The sequence below is a fragment of the Lepidochelys kempii genome, chromosome 3, assembly GCF_965140285.1.
Source record: "Lepidochelys kempii isolate rLepKem1 chromosome 3, rLepKem1.hap1, whole genome shotgun sequence".
In the NCBI taxonomy this organism is placed as follows: Eukaryota; Metazoa; Chordata; order Testudines; family Cheloniidae; genus Lepidochelys; species Lepidochelys kempii.
The window spans coordinates 7,404,742-7,422,138 of NC_136382.1; the positions used below are offsets into that span (position 1 = coordinate 7,404,742).

At 46.3% G+C, this 17,397-nt stretch overlaps 1 protein-coding gene across 18 annotated transcripts in view; it reads right to left on the reverse strand.

Annotated features, from left to right (window-relative positions):
- Positions 1-9,582: 9,582 nt before the first annotated feature.
- The window catches only part of NCOA1 (nuclear receptor coactivator 1), a 358,642-nt gene continuing 350,827 nt past the window's right edge, over positions 9,583-17,397 (reverse strand). For 13 of the 18 annotated variants that reach the window (XM_073335594.2, XM_073335589.2, XM_073335591.2 and 10 more), the window contains 3 exons: positions 16,572-16,755; positions 12,826-12,915; positions 9,583-10,914 (listed from right to left, as the gene is read on the reverse strand). In XM_073335594.2, coding sequence (XP_073191695.1) covers positions 10,744-10,914; positions 12,826-12,915; positions 16,572-16,755 — 445 coding nt within the window. In that variant the 3' untranslated portion in view covers positions 9,583-10,743. Of the gene's footprint in view, positions 10,915-11,006; positions 11,064-12,825; positions 12,916-16,571; positions 16,756-17,397 lie in introns of all 18 variants that reach the window. The other 5 variants (XM_073335595.2, XM_073335597.2, XM_073335593.2 and 2 more) reach the window with 3 other exon arrangements.

The following is a 17,397-nucleotide window of genomic DNA, read 5'->3' on the forward strand; positions in this document are numbered from 1 at the left end:
CCTATATGATGGCCTTGAGTTCTGCCCCATGGGGGTGCAGGAACCAAACAAGTGTCTCAGTTTTTAGTACTGACAAGATTTCTCCTGCCCCTGATTATGGGCGAGTGGAACAGGTGCTGGGAGGTGGTGCCTTCGGCTTTTCAAATACTACTCAAGCCGTGGGAGCAAAGTGTGCTTGTAGCTAGCCATCTGAAAGGGGCGTGTACCTGTGGCCTGATCAGTAATCCTCCACCTCACCAGGGCTGCATAAGCAAAATCTCTCACAGTAAGGAAAATGCTGCTGGCTGCCAGGTGAGGTGCCAGCTTTAACCAGAGCTCTCCTAATGCATTACCAAGAAGGTAGAGAACCATGTGAGGCAGCATAAGTTACACTGTGCCACAAAAGTCAAGCTGTGCTGTATCATGGCTACCGCCATATAAATAAGATTAAACAGGGTGAGGAAAAACCACTACAGTATTCTACCCAAATGGGCCAAACCCTGCAACACTACCCGTGTAAATCATGCAGTGAGCTACTCATGCAGGACTGTATTGAGCTTTTTCATAAGGGGCCATCACCTTGTGGGCTGAACAGCAAATAAACAAGTTCATTTAAATGATCGCAGCAATGGCAATTCAACGGGGGGAACTTTCCCTGAAAGGGATGCCTGGGTCTAACAATAATTAACCCTTGTGGAGTGACTTTCAGCCAAGGACCTCTAAGCAGGGGGCAGCCATTAAAGAATTGAGTCACCATGCTCTTCTGAGGTAGTATTCCCATTCTAAATGAAGGGCAGAGAGATGGAGTGACTCATGCTAGGACACCCAGCAAGTCAGTAGAGAAGTTGGGGGTAGAAGCCAGGTGTCCTGAGCCTCATCCTCTTGCCAGATCAATCTTCCTTGCTACAATAGGGCAAAATACTATTCCACTTTACTAGTGGTGCAGGAGCAAGGCCATATTTATTTTCATCTGGGGCTGGAGCCTGCTCGTCCCTCCCCCAGAAAGTAACAGGGAGCCTTATGAGAGAAAGGCTTGATTGAGTTCTCCCTGCTTGGGGTGGATGGCATTTTCACTCCATTTCGCCTTTATATTCTATAGGTTTCCTATTTAATTCAATTCAGTGGCCCTTGTAAGGAATAGAGTAAGCAGACTGCAACTAGAAAGCCAATTTTTAAATGACTTTATTTACAATAAACAGTATAATTAAACATTGAATAAAGCTGACACTAAAACAGCAGAAAGCAGGAGTAGTCAAGCAGCTGAAGAAATATGCCTCATTTTAAATACAGGAAAAATATTCAAAACGAGTCACTGTTAAAAATGGCATTTATTTTAAGACAAAAGTGTTCTCTAAATGCCTCATTGCACATTAGAGCTGTTAAATGCAAGATGGATCAATTTTCCATCGTTTATCTCCATTTACCCTAAGCAGGGGAAACCTAATGAGGAGATTTTTCACAATGTAATAATGTGAATTTAACTTTAAGTAGGATCAGTGAAGATAAAACAGTTTTCTAGCCAAACCAAAATATAAATCTGTGCCTTAGGGTTATTTTGGGACAATTTTTAAGAATGACAAAATTGCATTCCTCTATGGGAAGTTTTTAAAAAAGTAATAAACAAATATGAAGCACTTTTTAAAGGAAAATAATTAGGATCTCCAGTGACTGATTCTCTTCTAATTCCCGTAAATCAGGAGTAACTCTGTTGGTTTGCTAGTCACACTAACCTAAAACGGGTGGGAAGTCAGGATTCATATTCTCTGACTCATTGTCGTGATTTCCTCTCTTTTTAATGGGGAGGAAATAATAGCTTCACTCAAACCAGGCAGCAGACGGTGTGTATCGAGAACAACACCACTCCTAACTTCAAAACTGGTCGTTAGTACCTCCCTAGATGGAAAGCTGTGACTGTAATTTAACCTAAAACTACACGTTTCAGTGACCTGAGTTACAGGCCACAGCAGCCTGCAGGACCCCCAGTGCTGCTACTGAAGCTATGTAATAGGCATTGCCCCTGCTTTCACCCATGCATTTCTAAAGCATTGTTGCCGTTTAATCACAGTGCACGTTAAAGCTTCTGAGATGTTTGAGGATGGTTTGGAAGTGCTGCTGAACAGGACTAGGGCCATCGGCTCATTTTATGCCATGGCAGCTAGGGACAGCATCCCACTGGGGTCAGGCAGAGTGATGTCCTTGATGCCCTCCTCACTGAGTCAATACTAAACCCAAGCATGGAACTAAAGGCACCATTGTTCAGACAAGATGTACAACCACTGTCCCCTGCCCACTCAGATCTTTTAATACAGTGCCACGACTGGTTGCAGAGCTCAGGAGCTGTCTTCCCCGAACTAGACAGTTAACATTGTCCAGCCCCAACCCAGGGCCAGCACAACACAGCTTCCAGAGCAGAGACAACTGTGCATTTAAAAGCTTGGACATTTCTTCTGAGTCCCAAATGGAGAACTTGCTTTGAGCCATGTTTTTATTTTTTTAAAGCTAGGGCACTAGCAGCAAGGTGGCCAGAGACATACAAACAGGATTACAGACTACCCCTTTGCACTGGCATAAATCCAGCATCACTTCAGTGGAGTTACTCCAGTTTTACATGGTGACCCAGAGCAGTGTCCATCACTAGGCCTATGAGTGAATGAAGCCCGAGAGTCATCAGTACTTCAAACAGGTGAACCCCGTAGCTGTAATTCACCCTGGTGCAGCTCCATCCTGAGAGCAATGGTGGAATCCTCAGTATAGACAAGATTCTGGTGTGATTACCCATGTCACGCCATCTACATTATGGTTTCCCTCTGCAGGGGCCGCACAAGGGATGAACTATAACTATGGATTCAGAGTAGCAGCCGTGTTAGGCTGCATTCGCAAAAAGAACAGGAGTACTTGTGGCACCTTAGAGACTAACAAATTTATTTATTTGTTAGTCTCTAAGGTGCCACAAGTACTCCTGTTCTTATAACTATGGAGTTTGCTAGTATAGACAAGGCCTCAGACTCCAGTACCAATCAGTTGGTTCCCCCTAAGATTGCATACATACATTTTCCTTGGAGCATGAACATTAAAATAATTATTTCCCCTTGATTAAGAGGAAGCGATGGACCAGAAGAGTATCATTATTATTACTCAGCACTTTTGTGAGGCTTGCTTCAGCTCTAAAGTGCTTTACGAACATTGTTAACTAATTAAAGGATGAAGCTGTGACATCTCTACCTGGGTTGGTGGCAAGTCTAGGAATTTGTGGGGTTTTACAAGTGTCCATTTCCAGGCAGCCCCAGCTATTTTTAAAGGTGACCTAAGGGGAAAACATAGGTTTGAGCACTTCTTTACCTGAAAGGTGTTCTGTGTGTGTGTGTGGGGGGGGGGGGGGGGGCGTTTAAACCCTTTAAGGTGGTTATATATCTCCTTGCTTTTTATCTTAAATATCAGGCATGTCAAACTTTTTTCCTTGGTGGATTCAGATCTGTGGATTGGGAGCTCTCTGAGCCCTTAATTAAAGGAGAAGTAGAAGTGTGGGCGTGGGCGTGTGAGATTAATTTTAAGAAAAGAGCTTTTCTTCCAATTTGTTTCTTATGAGGAGTTAAACAGTCTCATTAGAAATAATTTCCCCCTCTTAATCTAGTTACATCTGCATTGTTTTTTACATAATCTCATAAATTCTCCAGTCTTCCATAGAGTTGCTCAGGAGAAACAGGCCAGACAAGACCTGAATTTATAGCGTAAACAATGAGCAGCCAAATAAATATAAAAGGAATCCAAACCAGCAATCTTTCAGGTCTTCCCTTTACTTCATAAAGAAGCAAGAAGGGGCAAAAACCCACTGTTTTCTGCCTTTTTCAGGTCCTCCTTTAAAATCACAGTGGAAACCAAGGGCACATTAAAACTTGACAGTCAACTTCTTAATAAGTCCTACAGCATTTTCTGGTAATGGTCCAAACCATTTCACCTCATCCCCCTCTTAGTATGGTGTTTGGGGCCATGCCAGAAGAATATGATGGTGCTTTTTATTTTATAGAATAGAGGGAAACCAGCAGAGCAGATAGATTTTCATAAGTGACCAGAAAGCAAAATTAATTTTTTTTTACTTACATCCCTAGAATTTGTTCCTCTATTTATTCCACTACGTTCTCACACTTCGATCACTTGCAAACAAGTTAAAAAAAAAAAAATCCAACACCCACCTAGTTTAAACTAGTCCCTGAATTAAAAAAAACATGCAGGCAGCAGAGAGAGAAATTATGTCTTCTATGAGGAAAAAACAGCCAGCAACCACGAGGGCTCTGCTGCGAAACAGCTGCCTCTCACCCTAGGATCTGGATTTTAATTTTTTAATGATCAGAACTGTGGCAAAGTGGGGTGGGAGGGGGTGGGGGGGAAGAGTGTTTCCTGGTAAAAGAAAACAGTAAAATGTGCAAATATACATTATTTGCACATAAGTAATTATATTACATAAATTATTGATCGGGGTAGTGTGCGATTTTATCCAAACAACCCCAGTGAAAATACCGCTAGCCACTTATGTTCACTAATTAGTTCAAGGATTGGAACATTAAATCCATGATGTCTTTGTTGACCCTGATAATCTCCCCTCTGAAGCTGGGCCACTCCTCTGAAGGTTTCAGCAATGAAAACTGGGCTTTCTAGCACAGATCTGTTATTGTCAGGAGCCTCCATTGACGCAAAAAGACCCACTGGGAGAGGGCTGCAGCACCATTTCATTGGCACCTTATGCCTAATGATCATTAGGGCCTCCAATCCTGCTGCTATATTTGCTCCGGTGTAGTGGTCTGCCTGCACAAATCCAATTAGAGCATTGGGGCTTCTGCTCACAAATCTTAATCTGTTGCTGTGGCGTGAAGGGGTAAGAAGCTGTATTGACTCTTAGGGAGGGAATTGTTTCTTGGTGTTACTGCTGGATCTGTCGGTGGGATTCAATACCAATTCATCAGCATATGTTGCGATGACTGAATACTTGAATGGTTTCTGTAGAATAGCACCTACTTAGCTGGAATCAAAGTATATTCTTAGTGTCTTTATATCCCAGAGCTTGGCCAAACAGTTTCTGGGACCTATGCCAAGGATCTGTTGGTTTTTTGCATTTATACACTTCCTCTGGGCAGCAGTCTTCATAATCATGTCTCGCGTTAGAGATCCTAAGATGCATTTCTAGCTGCCAACTAGGTCTGGAGGCATTTTGGTGTTAGCACCACACAGTATCGTGCACATGCAGTGCCATGTTGCAGTCATGAAATGCCAAACAAAATGAAATATGTTTTTTAAAGATGGCTGATTGGCCAGGAAACGAGACTGCTCTGAACTGGGTAGGTTGGCACATATAATGGGTGTGGGCCCCTGTGGACACTGGTTTCTGGTTGCCTGCCACCTGTCTCCCACTTTGGTCAGTAGCACAGCTGGGGCTGGAATGCAAGAATCCTGAACCCCCCCCCCAACACACTAATCATTAGACTACGCTGCCTTCTGGGGCAGGTGTCCAACAGGACTGGAAAGAGACCAGTGCAGAGAGACAAGTCAGCAAGGAACTGCACTGTGTGTGCACACATCACCATGAGATGGTTATTTACAGCTGTGTTAAAAGATAAGCCCAGCCCCCGCACTACTGGTATCTTATCTCAGATCCTTAAAACGGGCCTGGGCAAGGAACTGCTGCTCACAGCTGGTTTTAATTACCAAGTTCGCTGAGCTCCCATGGGTGTTTTGCACACAGGACACTGAACTCAGCGAGCAATGGGGTGCCCTACAGGAACTGTTCACACCTGAGTAGCTCAAGGCAGAACTAGGAAAGGACATGAGCTGAATGGTATTTATATTTCTCACCCCCCTCCTACGACCCCACAGAACGCACTCCTACACTACAGCATAGGAATTGAGGCAGCGTTTGGAAATTCCTTTGGTCACTAGGCTTTGGCCATGCCAGAGGAAATGGAGGGCTGGGGAAAGCGCGCACTGATGTCACACATGCAGGTACCAGACACAGACCCTTCCAGACAGCAGTGGCAACTGACCACAGCATCTAAAAGGCAAGAGTAGCTTTCATCTGGAGATTGAATGGGAAGCCCCTAATCCAGCCACTGTATCAGCTCCCACCTGACACCTGTTAATCAGGCAGAGCCACCAACTATCACAGAACTTTTTGGGTACCCTCTTCTTTATCTTCTGTGTCCACCCCCTCTCTTCTCCCATTGAGATCTTCCTTAGCCTTATGAAGCAGACGGAGAAAGGGAAAAATCCTTCTCTAACCTCTCTGGCTTGTTGACTACTAAACCTAGGGCCAGGTTCTGGATTGGGACCCCAAGTTCCAGAAACATTGGGATTTTACCAGGCAACATGTTCTTGCTGGGATTTGAGTTGCCACTGGTCCAGACAGATGAGTTCTAGGTACAATAGCAGCAGCATATAGTAAGAGCGGAGATAAGAGGACTAGCACTGTATTAATAGCCATCGTAGATTGACGATAATCATCATCATTCCTTCTATAGCACTTTCCATCCAGGGCCTGCAAATCTCCAGCCTGACAAGTGTAGCTTCACGACATCCTGGGGAAACAGATAGCACATCAACACTCCTGCAGATCCCTCGAGACCCATTTCTGCCACATTGCCCACAGATCAGCCAGTTGAGGTACACATTTGGGAGTGGTGGTCTTTATTCTGCCTGCATTTTTTTATCCATCTCCCCCACCCTCACGGATGTGGCTTGGTTTCTTAGATTGTGAGCTTATTGGGGGCAGGGAGCTGTGTATTGACAGCACCTAGCACGTGGTGGGTGGTACTGCAATGCACAGAATACATTTACCTTAATAGATGGGGAAACTGAGGCCGAGAGATTAAGGTCCACATTTTCAAAAAGTGGCCTTTAATTTTGGGTGTGTCTGTTTTTTAGGAGCCCCATTTTAGACACCCAGGGTTGGATGTTCAGAGGCGCTCAGCACTCAAACACCAACGCAGGTCATTAAGCACTGCAGGCCCACTGGAATCCCGCCCTAGCAGCCCCACAATCCAGGCTCTCAGCATTAGAGGCTGCTTTTGACAATTTGGGCCTAGGTGATTTCAGATTCATAGATTCTAAGGCCAGAAGGGACCATCAGATCATCTAGTCTGACCTCCTGGATAGCACCGGCCATTACATTTCACCCAGTTACCCCTGTACTGAATTTAGTAACTTCCGCTTGGCTAAAGCAAATCTTCCCGTCAGGTAGCCAGTCTTGATTTGAAGAGAATCCACCACATTCCTTGGTAGTTTGTTCCAATGACTAATCCCCTTCCCTGGTACAAATTTGCGCCTTTTGTTTAATTTGAATGGGTCTGGCTTCAGCTTCCACCCATCAGTTCTTGTGTTACCTTTCTCCACTAGATTAAAGAGCTGTTTCTCCTAGGAAGTTAGTCAGATACTGTAATCCACCAAGGCTGCATAGGAAACCTGCAGCAGAGCCAGGAACCCAGGCCTGTGCCTTTAACTACAAGGCCATCCTTCCTCAGTGTTAGGTGAAGCTGCATATGGAAATTCTTAGCTGCTCAGCCATCAGACTGCTTCACCCTTCTAGAAGGGAGCCCTAATTTGCACTGGGCATTCTACCCATCTGGGCTCTGTAACTTCAGTTCAAACTAAAATCCATTCAGCTCCATTGACGCATGGAAATTGTAGGGACTTCTTTGGTTCCTTGAGCTGAAAACTTGGCAAGATCTCTAGCGCTAGATGAAACTTGGAGGCTAAGCAAGGAAAAGGCCCTGTGGAGAACTAAAAAGGCTAGTCTTCTGCCTTCATCACTGAGGCTAGGGAGGCTGTGGAAGTGGTTTTGATGGTTAGGCAAGGAAGGGCTAGAAATCCCAGAGGTATTCCACATGCAGTGGGGATAAGGCTAGTGTCTCTATCTAATACCAACTTTAGGCTCCACAGGGGAGTTCAGAAATTGACCCTTGGTCTAATGTTCTGGGTTGGGCTAACAAAGAATCCTACCAGGCTCTTAGCTGGGATTCCTTGGTCTTCACACAGAACATGACCCAAACTTTACCCCATGAGCTTTTGACAGGACTCAGACATGTGGCTTTTTGCATAGTTGCCTGAATACCTTCTGCAGTTCTGGACACGGCAGCCCCTGTGTGAGGACTGGCGAGCATTCTGTATGGACGGCCTTGCACTAGAAGCACCGTTCTTGTCCTGCAGCTGTGCCTCTTTAGGTTTCCTGTACAACCAGGAGCAGTACAGGAAGTGGAGGGTAGGGCATGAATAAGGAGGCATGGGAAATCCTTGGTTTAAGGAGCTGACAGGGCAGCAGCCATGTATATACTGAGACAGGGTTCCCATTGAAGAACTTCTTGGCTCTGCCCACAGAGAGGACAGTGTACGTGTGGCACCAGGCATCTGAATGGCACTGGCTCTGTACTATGGTGTCTCTCTTAGCTGCCCCACATTCTAAAGCTTGCCCCAGTGATTGAATGTAGGGGAATAGATCCAAAGGGAATTCACTTCTGTCAGCTCTTCCCCCTGCACAGTCTGAGGCTCGTACTTATTTCAGCAGGGTGCCTCTGTCTTGTAATGTGCCATGTACTGTTGTAGCATGAATACATACGCTGCAGTCCCTGGTGAGGTAGGGAACTAGCATCCCAATAAGGCTCACACCACCTGGACACAGTGAATACTGTGAGTGTTGGACTGGCTCTCTCATCAGATCCATGATTTCGATATACCTCTCCTGGCACAAAGCAACTCCTCCTACGAGAGTGTGGTATCATATCACCTGAGTCCAGATGGCCAGAGCCCCTATAGTTTGGAAGACTTCTAGCGTCCTGGATGGAGCTGCCATTTCTGCTCCAGATTTCATTAGCCAGTCTCCTACACGGGCTATCACAGATCCCTTCTTGTCTGAGGGTGCCTTTGTTCATCACATTCAGCTTGGGGGAGCTGCAAGGTGTCGATATTAGGATGACCATTGGTGCACAGAACCGGACATGCAGTTCCCCATCTGTGATTGGAAAAAATCCTGCATGGGGAGGGGATATGGAGGTTTGGATCTCAAGTCAAATGTGGTGAAGAAATCTCCTTGAACAGCTTCTGGCTGTGGTCACAGGGAATTGAGTGTATTTCCTCGGGGAGTGACACTAATGGCTGGGGCATTCCTGGTCTGTATTGAAAGTTCTGGTCTTTCCCCCTCTGGGAGAAGAGGGACACATTCTCTAACTGGCTTAGACCCCTTTGGGCTCAAGCTGAGAGCTTCGCAGACTTGCCTTCGGTTCACATCGCCCATTTTACTGGTGACTGCCTGAGTGGCAGGGCAGGAGGAGGAGCCCTTCTTCTCTCTAGTGGTGGCAACTACAACACCCCCTGTGGGCTTTTGGTAGAGCCAAGCCTCCCACTGGAGCTGGACCAGGTTGTTCTGTGGGGCAGAATGAACTAGTGCTTCGGAGCTTAGAGGGCCAATTTCCAGAAGTGCTGAGCGCTCCTGCAGCTCCTATGGACTAGTGGGAGCAATGAATGCTCAGTACCTCTGAAAACTAGACCTGCCCCATCCACCTCCAACCGCAAGAGAGGGAAAATCCACATAATAGCACAGTCATCAGAAAGCAGTACAACGTTAGCTGTCATCTCGATTTCTTTGTTTTTATCTCTTGCAAATTCAGTCAACAAAGCTATACATTTTCCACACACCAGCATAATTTTAGAAAAAGGGAAAAAAATAATAAATCAAATAAAAAGCGGTGATATTAAGAGCGATCGCAGCTAAAGGAAGAAAACAAAATTTACACAAGAGATCAGAGCTATGTACAGTGACAGGTTTGAGGGGGAAAAAAATAAGCTATCTCCCATCAGAGAGTTGAATTTTCATTATTTTTATTATTATTTTAAATAGTTTAAGCTACCTCAGCTGTTAAGCACAATCAAAGCAGAAAAAACCAACTGCTTAATTTTATTTAATATTTAATCAGAAAATTTTTATCTACAATTGACAGAACCCTCCCCCCTCCTCCCCATCCTTCCCCCTAAAAATTATTGCAGCTTTTCCCCCCAAACTGTTCTTTTTTTTTCGTTTTTTTATTATTGTTTTCCCCCGATGTAATATACACATTGTGGCCTCTCTCGCTAGGAGGCTTTAAACACCAGCATAAAACATGGGGAAAATGGTGGGTCAAAATACTCTCTGTTTTTCTTTAAAACTGACAAACTCACGATTGCTAGAAAAAGCTGATTGTACGCACAAGCGGACTGGGGCAGAAGGGAGAAAAGGTGTTTGGGTTTTTTAAGCATGAATAAAAACAGCCTTTCTGATAGAAGTCTGGTGTCAATTCCCCACCTTCCCACTGGGCTGAGACACGAATCAGTGACAGATCCAGCTGAAACTGAGATGATCGTCCTCCTTCCGAAGCAGTCTCTTTCAACTCGCTTCTTCCTCCATCCCCTTCCCCACTTCCCCGAGAAACCTTCGTCTGGAGTAAGATGCCAGCAACTGATTACAAAAATAAGAATCATCTGTAATTTTGGCTCAAGAAACCGACTGTCCTGCCTTGTTGCTTTGCCAACATCCAACGCCTTTTACAAAAACAAACAAACAAACAAAAACCACCCGAAGGACAAAAAGAAAATAACAACCCCAAAACAAAAAAAACTTTTGCTCCAAACACTACGAGCTGAAGAATGGCTGCAGTTTGAGATATCAAAAATCTCAGAAAAATATATAATATATATATATTTATATATCTCTGTATGTCTTATTATTTAAATTTCACATTCCTTTAAAAGCAGTTATTCAGTCAGTAGCTGCTGAAGGAGGCTCTTCTGCTGGGCCTGAGGGGTCTGAGGACCTGTCGTGCTTTTCTGCGAGCCCACTGGACCAGGCTGGTTCAGGTAAGGGTCTCCGCCTACCAGATTCACTGTACACTGCACGTCAGCAAACACCTGAACCTGTTGTACCTGCTGGGACACAAAAGACAAGAGAGATTTTTAGAGGGAAAAAGGAACAGGCCCCTTGGCTTATGGACTGGGTACTACGTGAAGTGGAAACTCACTAGAGAATTCCTCTAGTCTGTAGTCACCACAGAGAAGAACTCTTCTGTCTTCTTTTCCTATAAAAAGAAAACTACTGCACTCATTTGGATCAGAGCTCTGAAAGATTCACATGTTTTTCATTAAAAAAAAAAAAATTAAAATTGGCATTCCCATGTCTCCAGCTGCCGGCCAGCCATCACTCTGTGTTGAGAGCCACCTTGTCCGTGACACCTGCTCTGAGGGGAGCACAGTATTAAAGGCTGGAAACCAATCTCTCTCCTGTTTTAATACTGCTGAACCCCTTCAATTGCAGCGAAATAGACCAGAGGCACAAGGTAGAATGCTTATGCTATGCTGCTGAATAGGGTACACCATGGCATCCCACTCGCTGCAAGGGAATATCAAAGGGACAATACCAAGGTAGAGTTAGGTCTAAAATTGAAGTGTCACAGAACCTAAAGGTAGGACACATTTTCCTTCTTTATTTATTCCAGTAAAAATAGGATTTGTTTTGTTTGAGTGTTAACATTTCCCTACAGTCTTTGCAAATCAAACACTGCAGTATCCTGCTAATGCATAAGAACCACAAAGTGAAACGGACCAGGAAATTAAAAGTGTGAAATTGATGAGTTGATTTTCATTGTCCAAACTGAGCAAAATGAAAAAATACAAACCAAGCAGCATCGGTGGTGACAGGTACAATTGATTTGTAATACTTAATAGGTTATTAATAACACACAAGGAGGCACATCACTTTTATTTTGTTTTAAGTATGTCTACTACCCATTTTGAACACGGTAACCAGCCCAGGGGCAAAAATCTACTCACCCACCCTCTTTAAGGATAATGCTACTGAGAAATGTATACTGTTTGATGCTCTTTTATAAGCCCATCAAAAGCCCAAAATTCCTTGCCCTAGGCAAGCAGAGGACTGAACACAAGAGCGGCACAGGAGGTGCAGTTAGAGTTCACCAGCAAACGGGGGAACAAAGAGAACTTCATATTGAAGCAGAACATGTCATCTCTAAACAGACTGGTAGAATGCTGGCTCCTTCCAGACTGCTGGCCAGGTGCATGCTCTGGCTGAAACTGGCCAGAGTGCAAGGCAGAGTGGCAATACTTGGCCCAAGATACTCAAAAGTTGCTAGTTATTTTGGGTTTTCAACTTGAGACACCTTAAAAGGGCCTGATTTGCAGAAAGTGCTGAGCCCCTTTCTCTGAACAGAATGAATGGGTCAACTGCAATCGAGCTCAGACAACTCCCAACGAGGCACTAAGTGCACACTGGTATATTATGAAGGGGCTCATGATCAGCGCATTGGGTCACGGAGACGAGGATTCTGACTGCCAATGTTCCCATTAACATCATTCTACGAGCAAGCCCTGCCCTTCAAAAACAGAAACGTCTCTCGTTTGTCATTGTACCTGGGGCCAGCCTCGGAGCCGATAAGGATTTTAGCGACTCCCATCTCTCCGATGTCCAATTACTTTTCTAGCTCAGCTCACTGCGCTCCCCACACTGCTGGGGACACTTACCCTTCCTGCCAGAGCAACGAGCTTTGATCCATGCCGGCTTAAATCAGAGTAGGAGAATAAAGCAAGATTTCTGAGGCAGGTCGTTGTCATCGAATGCAGATTCCAGCTCTACACTACACAGAAAATAGAAGGCCCTACTGGGCTGAGCCCTGCAATTTATTCTCTGCCGCTACAGAAACCATCCCGGAAGCCAAAGCCGCTGATACAAGTGCAAGAAGTTTACAGTTACTGAGGTGACCAACCCACAGGCCAAACATCTCTTTGTACCTCAGATGGGTCTGTGCTTAGCAGTTTCTTACTGACCTGCGCCCCGTCTGCTTCTGTTTTCAAACGATCAGTGGAGGAAAGCTGGTTGCAGTAAAGGCCGGCGGGTCTCAGTGCTGGGTCATTTACCTGTCAAAGCAAGGTCAAGGCTCAGTGATGGTTCACCTGCTTTTCAGAGGATTCTCTATCCTCTCCCCAGTGCCCCATCCTCCAGTGTCAACTCTGCAGAAAGTGAGGGATCCCAGGAGAGCTACAGCATCGGGTTGTGTATGTGGCGCCTACATGCTGGCATGCTCTCCGTGACACGCTGGCGTGGCCTCAGGGAAGCAGCTGAGTGGGACACTGTTGGACTAAGCCTGTTTATTACAGCGTTCTCTTGCTTTTCCTCACAAAAGGCGAACAACAGAACTTCTGAGCCAAGGAGAGATTTAGAAATGCTGGGCTCCTTTTCCCCACCACTTCCCCCCTGACCTTTTCCCACCACCTCCCCCCACGCTACAGCATCTGCCATTTTAACCTTCCAGGGGTGCAGGAAGCACAGTTCATTCTGCTCTCCCAGCTTTAAGCATGCTGTGGATACAGTGGTGAGAGAAGCGTGGATCCCAGGGCAGGGCTGCAGACCTGGTTCTGGTGCTGGCCGAGTGTGAGCAGCACTCCTGACTCTGTAGGCAGTGTTGGGAGCAGCTCACTCCCTGCTGCAAGTTTCCATTTAGTGTTTTAATTAGAGCAATACAACCAAGCGGCTGGCTGGGACCCCCTGAGCTCCTTCCATCAAGCCCAGCCTCTCAGAGCCCCAGCTGTACGAGATGGCTCACTCCATTTGCTGAAGCAGAATGAAGCCATGGAGGGGCTGCAATCCTTGTTTGCTTCACTGACCACACTCTGGACTAAGATTATCCAAGTGAGTTCCCTCGGAGGAGAGCTCCCTTGTGCCCCCCACTTGGGCTGCCGGTGGTTCCCTACAGCATCATCTCTCCGAGGAGCGTGAAGCTCCAGTGAACGGACCAGAGGGGCAGAACAAATGGCTCAGCCTTCACATTGCTTCCAGACTGAAGCGTCAGATGACACCAGGGACTAATCCTGTGTTAGCCAGGACATGATGACCTAAATCTGGCCTCTGAAGCAGGGCCTGAGTCAGTGTGTCTTCAAACCAGTCTCCCTCAGTTCCCAGCTCGCTCTACAGCAAATGCACAATGAGGGCTGGTTTCCAAACCGTTTACTGCAGCCATAATGAGCAGTTCAGAAAGCCCCCGTGACTGAATCCCTTCAGAACAGGCTGGGAGAGGTCAGCTGTTGGAGGCATGGCTCAGAGAAGCTTTAAGTGCAGACAGACAAACGCTCACAGATGAAACTAATTAAAAGGGATGCTGCCAAGAGCAATATAGCACAGATCCCTCTCGTCACGCAACGGATCCCAAAGGTGCTTTACCACATTCTTGAGTCACAAACCCAAACAGCTAGAGCCCCTTCTGGACCTGAAAGATCTCAGGTCTGGCCTTGGAAACAGAGAGAGAATCTCCCTCAGACTGAGTGGTTACTAAAGGGGCCTACTACTCGCCACAAAGAAACATTGGACAAGACTGTACTTGGCCCTTGGTGCAGGCATGAGGGCACGGGCAAGCAGCTTCCCTTGCCACTTGCACACCCCCACCACAATAGTAGTGTGGGCGGGGATTGCTCACTCCTCGGTCCTCCATCAAGCAAGTTACTGGGAAAGACCTGGGGAGGAGGTGGAGCCACTACTCAGCACGGGTGAAGCCTCAGCTGGAGTACAGCGTCCACTTCTGGGTACCACTCTTTAAGAAAGATGTGGACCTACTGCAGTGAATCCAGAGGAGAGCAATACAAATGATCAAAGGTTTAGAAAACCTGGCCTTTGAGGAAAGGTTACAAAAACGGGGCCTGTTTAGTCTTGAGAAAAGAAACCTGAGGAGGGGACATGATCACAGTCTTCACACACATGAACGGCTGTTATAAAGAGGACGGGAATCAACTGTTCTCCATGGCCACTGAAGGCAGGACAAGAAGTAATGGGCTTAATCTGCAGCAAGGGATATTTAGATCACATATTAGGAAAAGCTTTCTAATGCTAAGGGGAGTTAAGCTCTGGAATGGGCTTCCAAGGGAGGTTGTGGAATCCCCATCATTGGAGGTTTTTAAGAACAGATGTCGAACACTTGTCAGGGATGGTATAGGGTTACTTGGTCTGGCCACAGTTCAGGGGGCTGGACTAGATGACTTCTTAAGGTCCCTTTCGACCCTATGTTTCTAGGATTCTAGAACGCCTCCCATTACTAGAGGAAGCAATCTCCACCATCCTTACAGATGATGCAAAGTGAGCAGCTGCATTCACCAAACATCCTGGAAGAGACTGTACTTCTGGAGGCAGAATCTCTCCCAGTGCTCTCTCAGGGCTGGAGTAGCTCCACACTGCCTCTTAGCAGGACCCAGTGCAAACTGCACCAACCAGCCCTCTGTGTGCACAGCTGAGCAGTGAATCAGCTTGTTCTCTGCCACCCTCACTACTCTGCACAGACACTGAAGGGATGGTTTCCTGAAATGAGTTCCTAGGGGCATGAATGCTGTAGCTAATTGCAGCCAGGAGACCTCTCTGACCATTTCGGAGTGTAACAACAGGCGATCCATATCTGCCTGGCTTCAAGGGGATGCATGTGCACATGTATCTGTCTGTGTTTACTTTTATACCATCCTCTGTGACTGAAGGTTGTTGCAAAAGATGGCTGTAGAGGAAAAGGGTGTAATCAGGGGTCATGCTACTGACTTCAGTCCGAGAAGTGTCAGCTGGCCCTGGGACTGAATTTGATCCAAAGGTTCTAGAAAGAACGTTGCATTTCCATGGTACTGAACTGATTACTACACCAGTTACTTACCGGTTATTAACAGTGGGGATCCTGCTTTAGAAAAAGTTTTACAATGGGAGTTTTACCAATCCAGCCCCACCACCTGGTGACTTCCTGGGTGTGCCTAAACATGAACAAATCTGCCTCTGCCTCATCTTCCCATGAAATGTCAAGTTCTCCTTAATTAGCAATAAGGAATCCTCAGTGCACACTCGGGCTACAGGAACCGTTAGCCGCTGGGAACTCTCAGTGCAGCCACCGTTATCTTTACAGAGTTGAATGCACGCCCATCGGTTCCTGGTGAGCTGATGTAACTATCTCATAATTTGACTAATCCGGTGCCTGTTGCACCAGGCTTCAAAGCACAGAGAAGCTTACAGCTGTGGGTGCCAGTGAAGCGAGAGGGGCCTCTGCCTGCTTCCCTCCAGCCCTTTGCTCCACTGTCAAACACCTAACTGTACTACTGGAAATAGGTCCCTGCCTCTCAAGCACAGGAAGGAGATAACCTTAAGGTAAACATCCCAGAGAAAAGGGAGATCACCAGGGAGATTTTGTAAGTCTGCACAAAAGCACCAAATGACTCATGAGCCAGGATTTCCAGGCACCCAGCATGCTAGACAATAGGCGGCAGAGGTAGGGGTGTGCATGATACAGAGTGGAGAGGAGTTAGAGCAGCAAGCATCTGGCATGCAAAAACCCTGGAACACAAAGCTTAAACGCAATAAATCCGTTAGCTCCTTGGCTCAGGGAGTTCGGCAATTCCCAGGGAGAGCACCACAAAGTTACTGTGGGATACGTGTGCCTCACCAATGGAGAAACCCCCACCCCCACCCCCAGTGAAACTGGCTGATGGTCAGTGGAGCGGCGTCATCGCTGTTCGTGCTCCTGGGAGTGCCTGGTGAACGAGAACGCTGCAGCACTGACCTGCTCAGAGCACATGGAGTTCATCCCGGGCATTTGCAGTGAGCTCATCTGCATTTGTCCAGTCATTGGATTCATGTTCTGGACGTTTGTGTTTCCTCCGGCCATGGACACGGTGATGCTCATGTTGTTGTACATTCCCTGCTGCGCAGGTGTGGGCTGGTTCTGCCCAGCTTGGCTGAATACACTGTTAACCCAGACAAAAAAATAAAGAGGGATTACACAGAATCAGGAGTTCAGAGAGGCCAGGGCTCTGTTTCCAGTTGTAACATAGAGAGTGAGAGATCGACCCAGGGAGTGTTCTCTAGAGGAATGGGACTCCTAGCACACAGATATGGGACTAAACCCCCCCATCTCTACATAGGTGCCAGATGCCAGGAGAATTGTCGGTTGCTAGATGCTCACAGGTGCAATAACCCACACCTCCAGCAACAGGCATCCTTGCAGAAGTGGAACCACAGAGATGTCTGTAACAGAGAAGGAAGGGGAGGGTGTGTGTGGGGGGAATGGATCTGGCGTGATAAAGGCTGTTTTAAAAAGAGCTGATGCAATGTTTGCAGCTGACAGATCTCTGTGGCTTATTTTCCCCTGGGGAGGAATTTCATGACTTCCTGCTTCTATCTACTGAAGAAAATACCACCCTTCTGGAAATGTCCTACAGAATTTAACATAGAATGACCCTTTCCCCAAGAATGTTTAAACCAACCTACAGAATTCTGTAGCAGGGATAACATTAAACTCCATCAGCTGCTTTAAAAGTTCTCTAGAGAGGATCTCATTCTCTTAAGAGCAGTGTCTATAAAATCTCACTTAGTTTCTAAAGAACCTC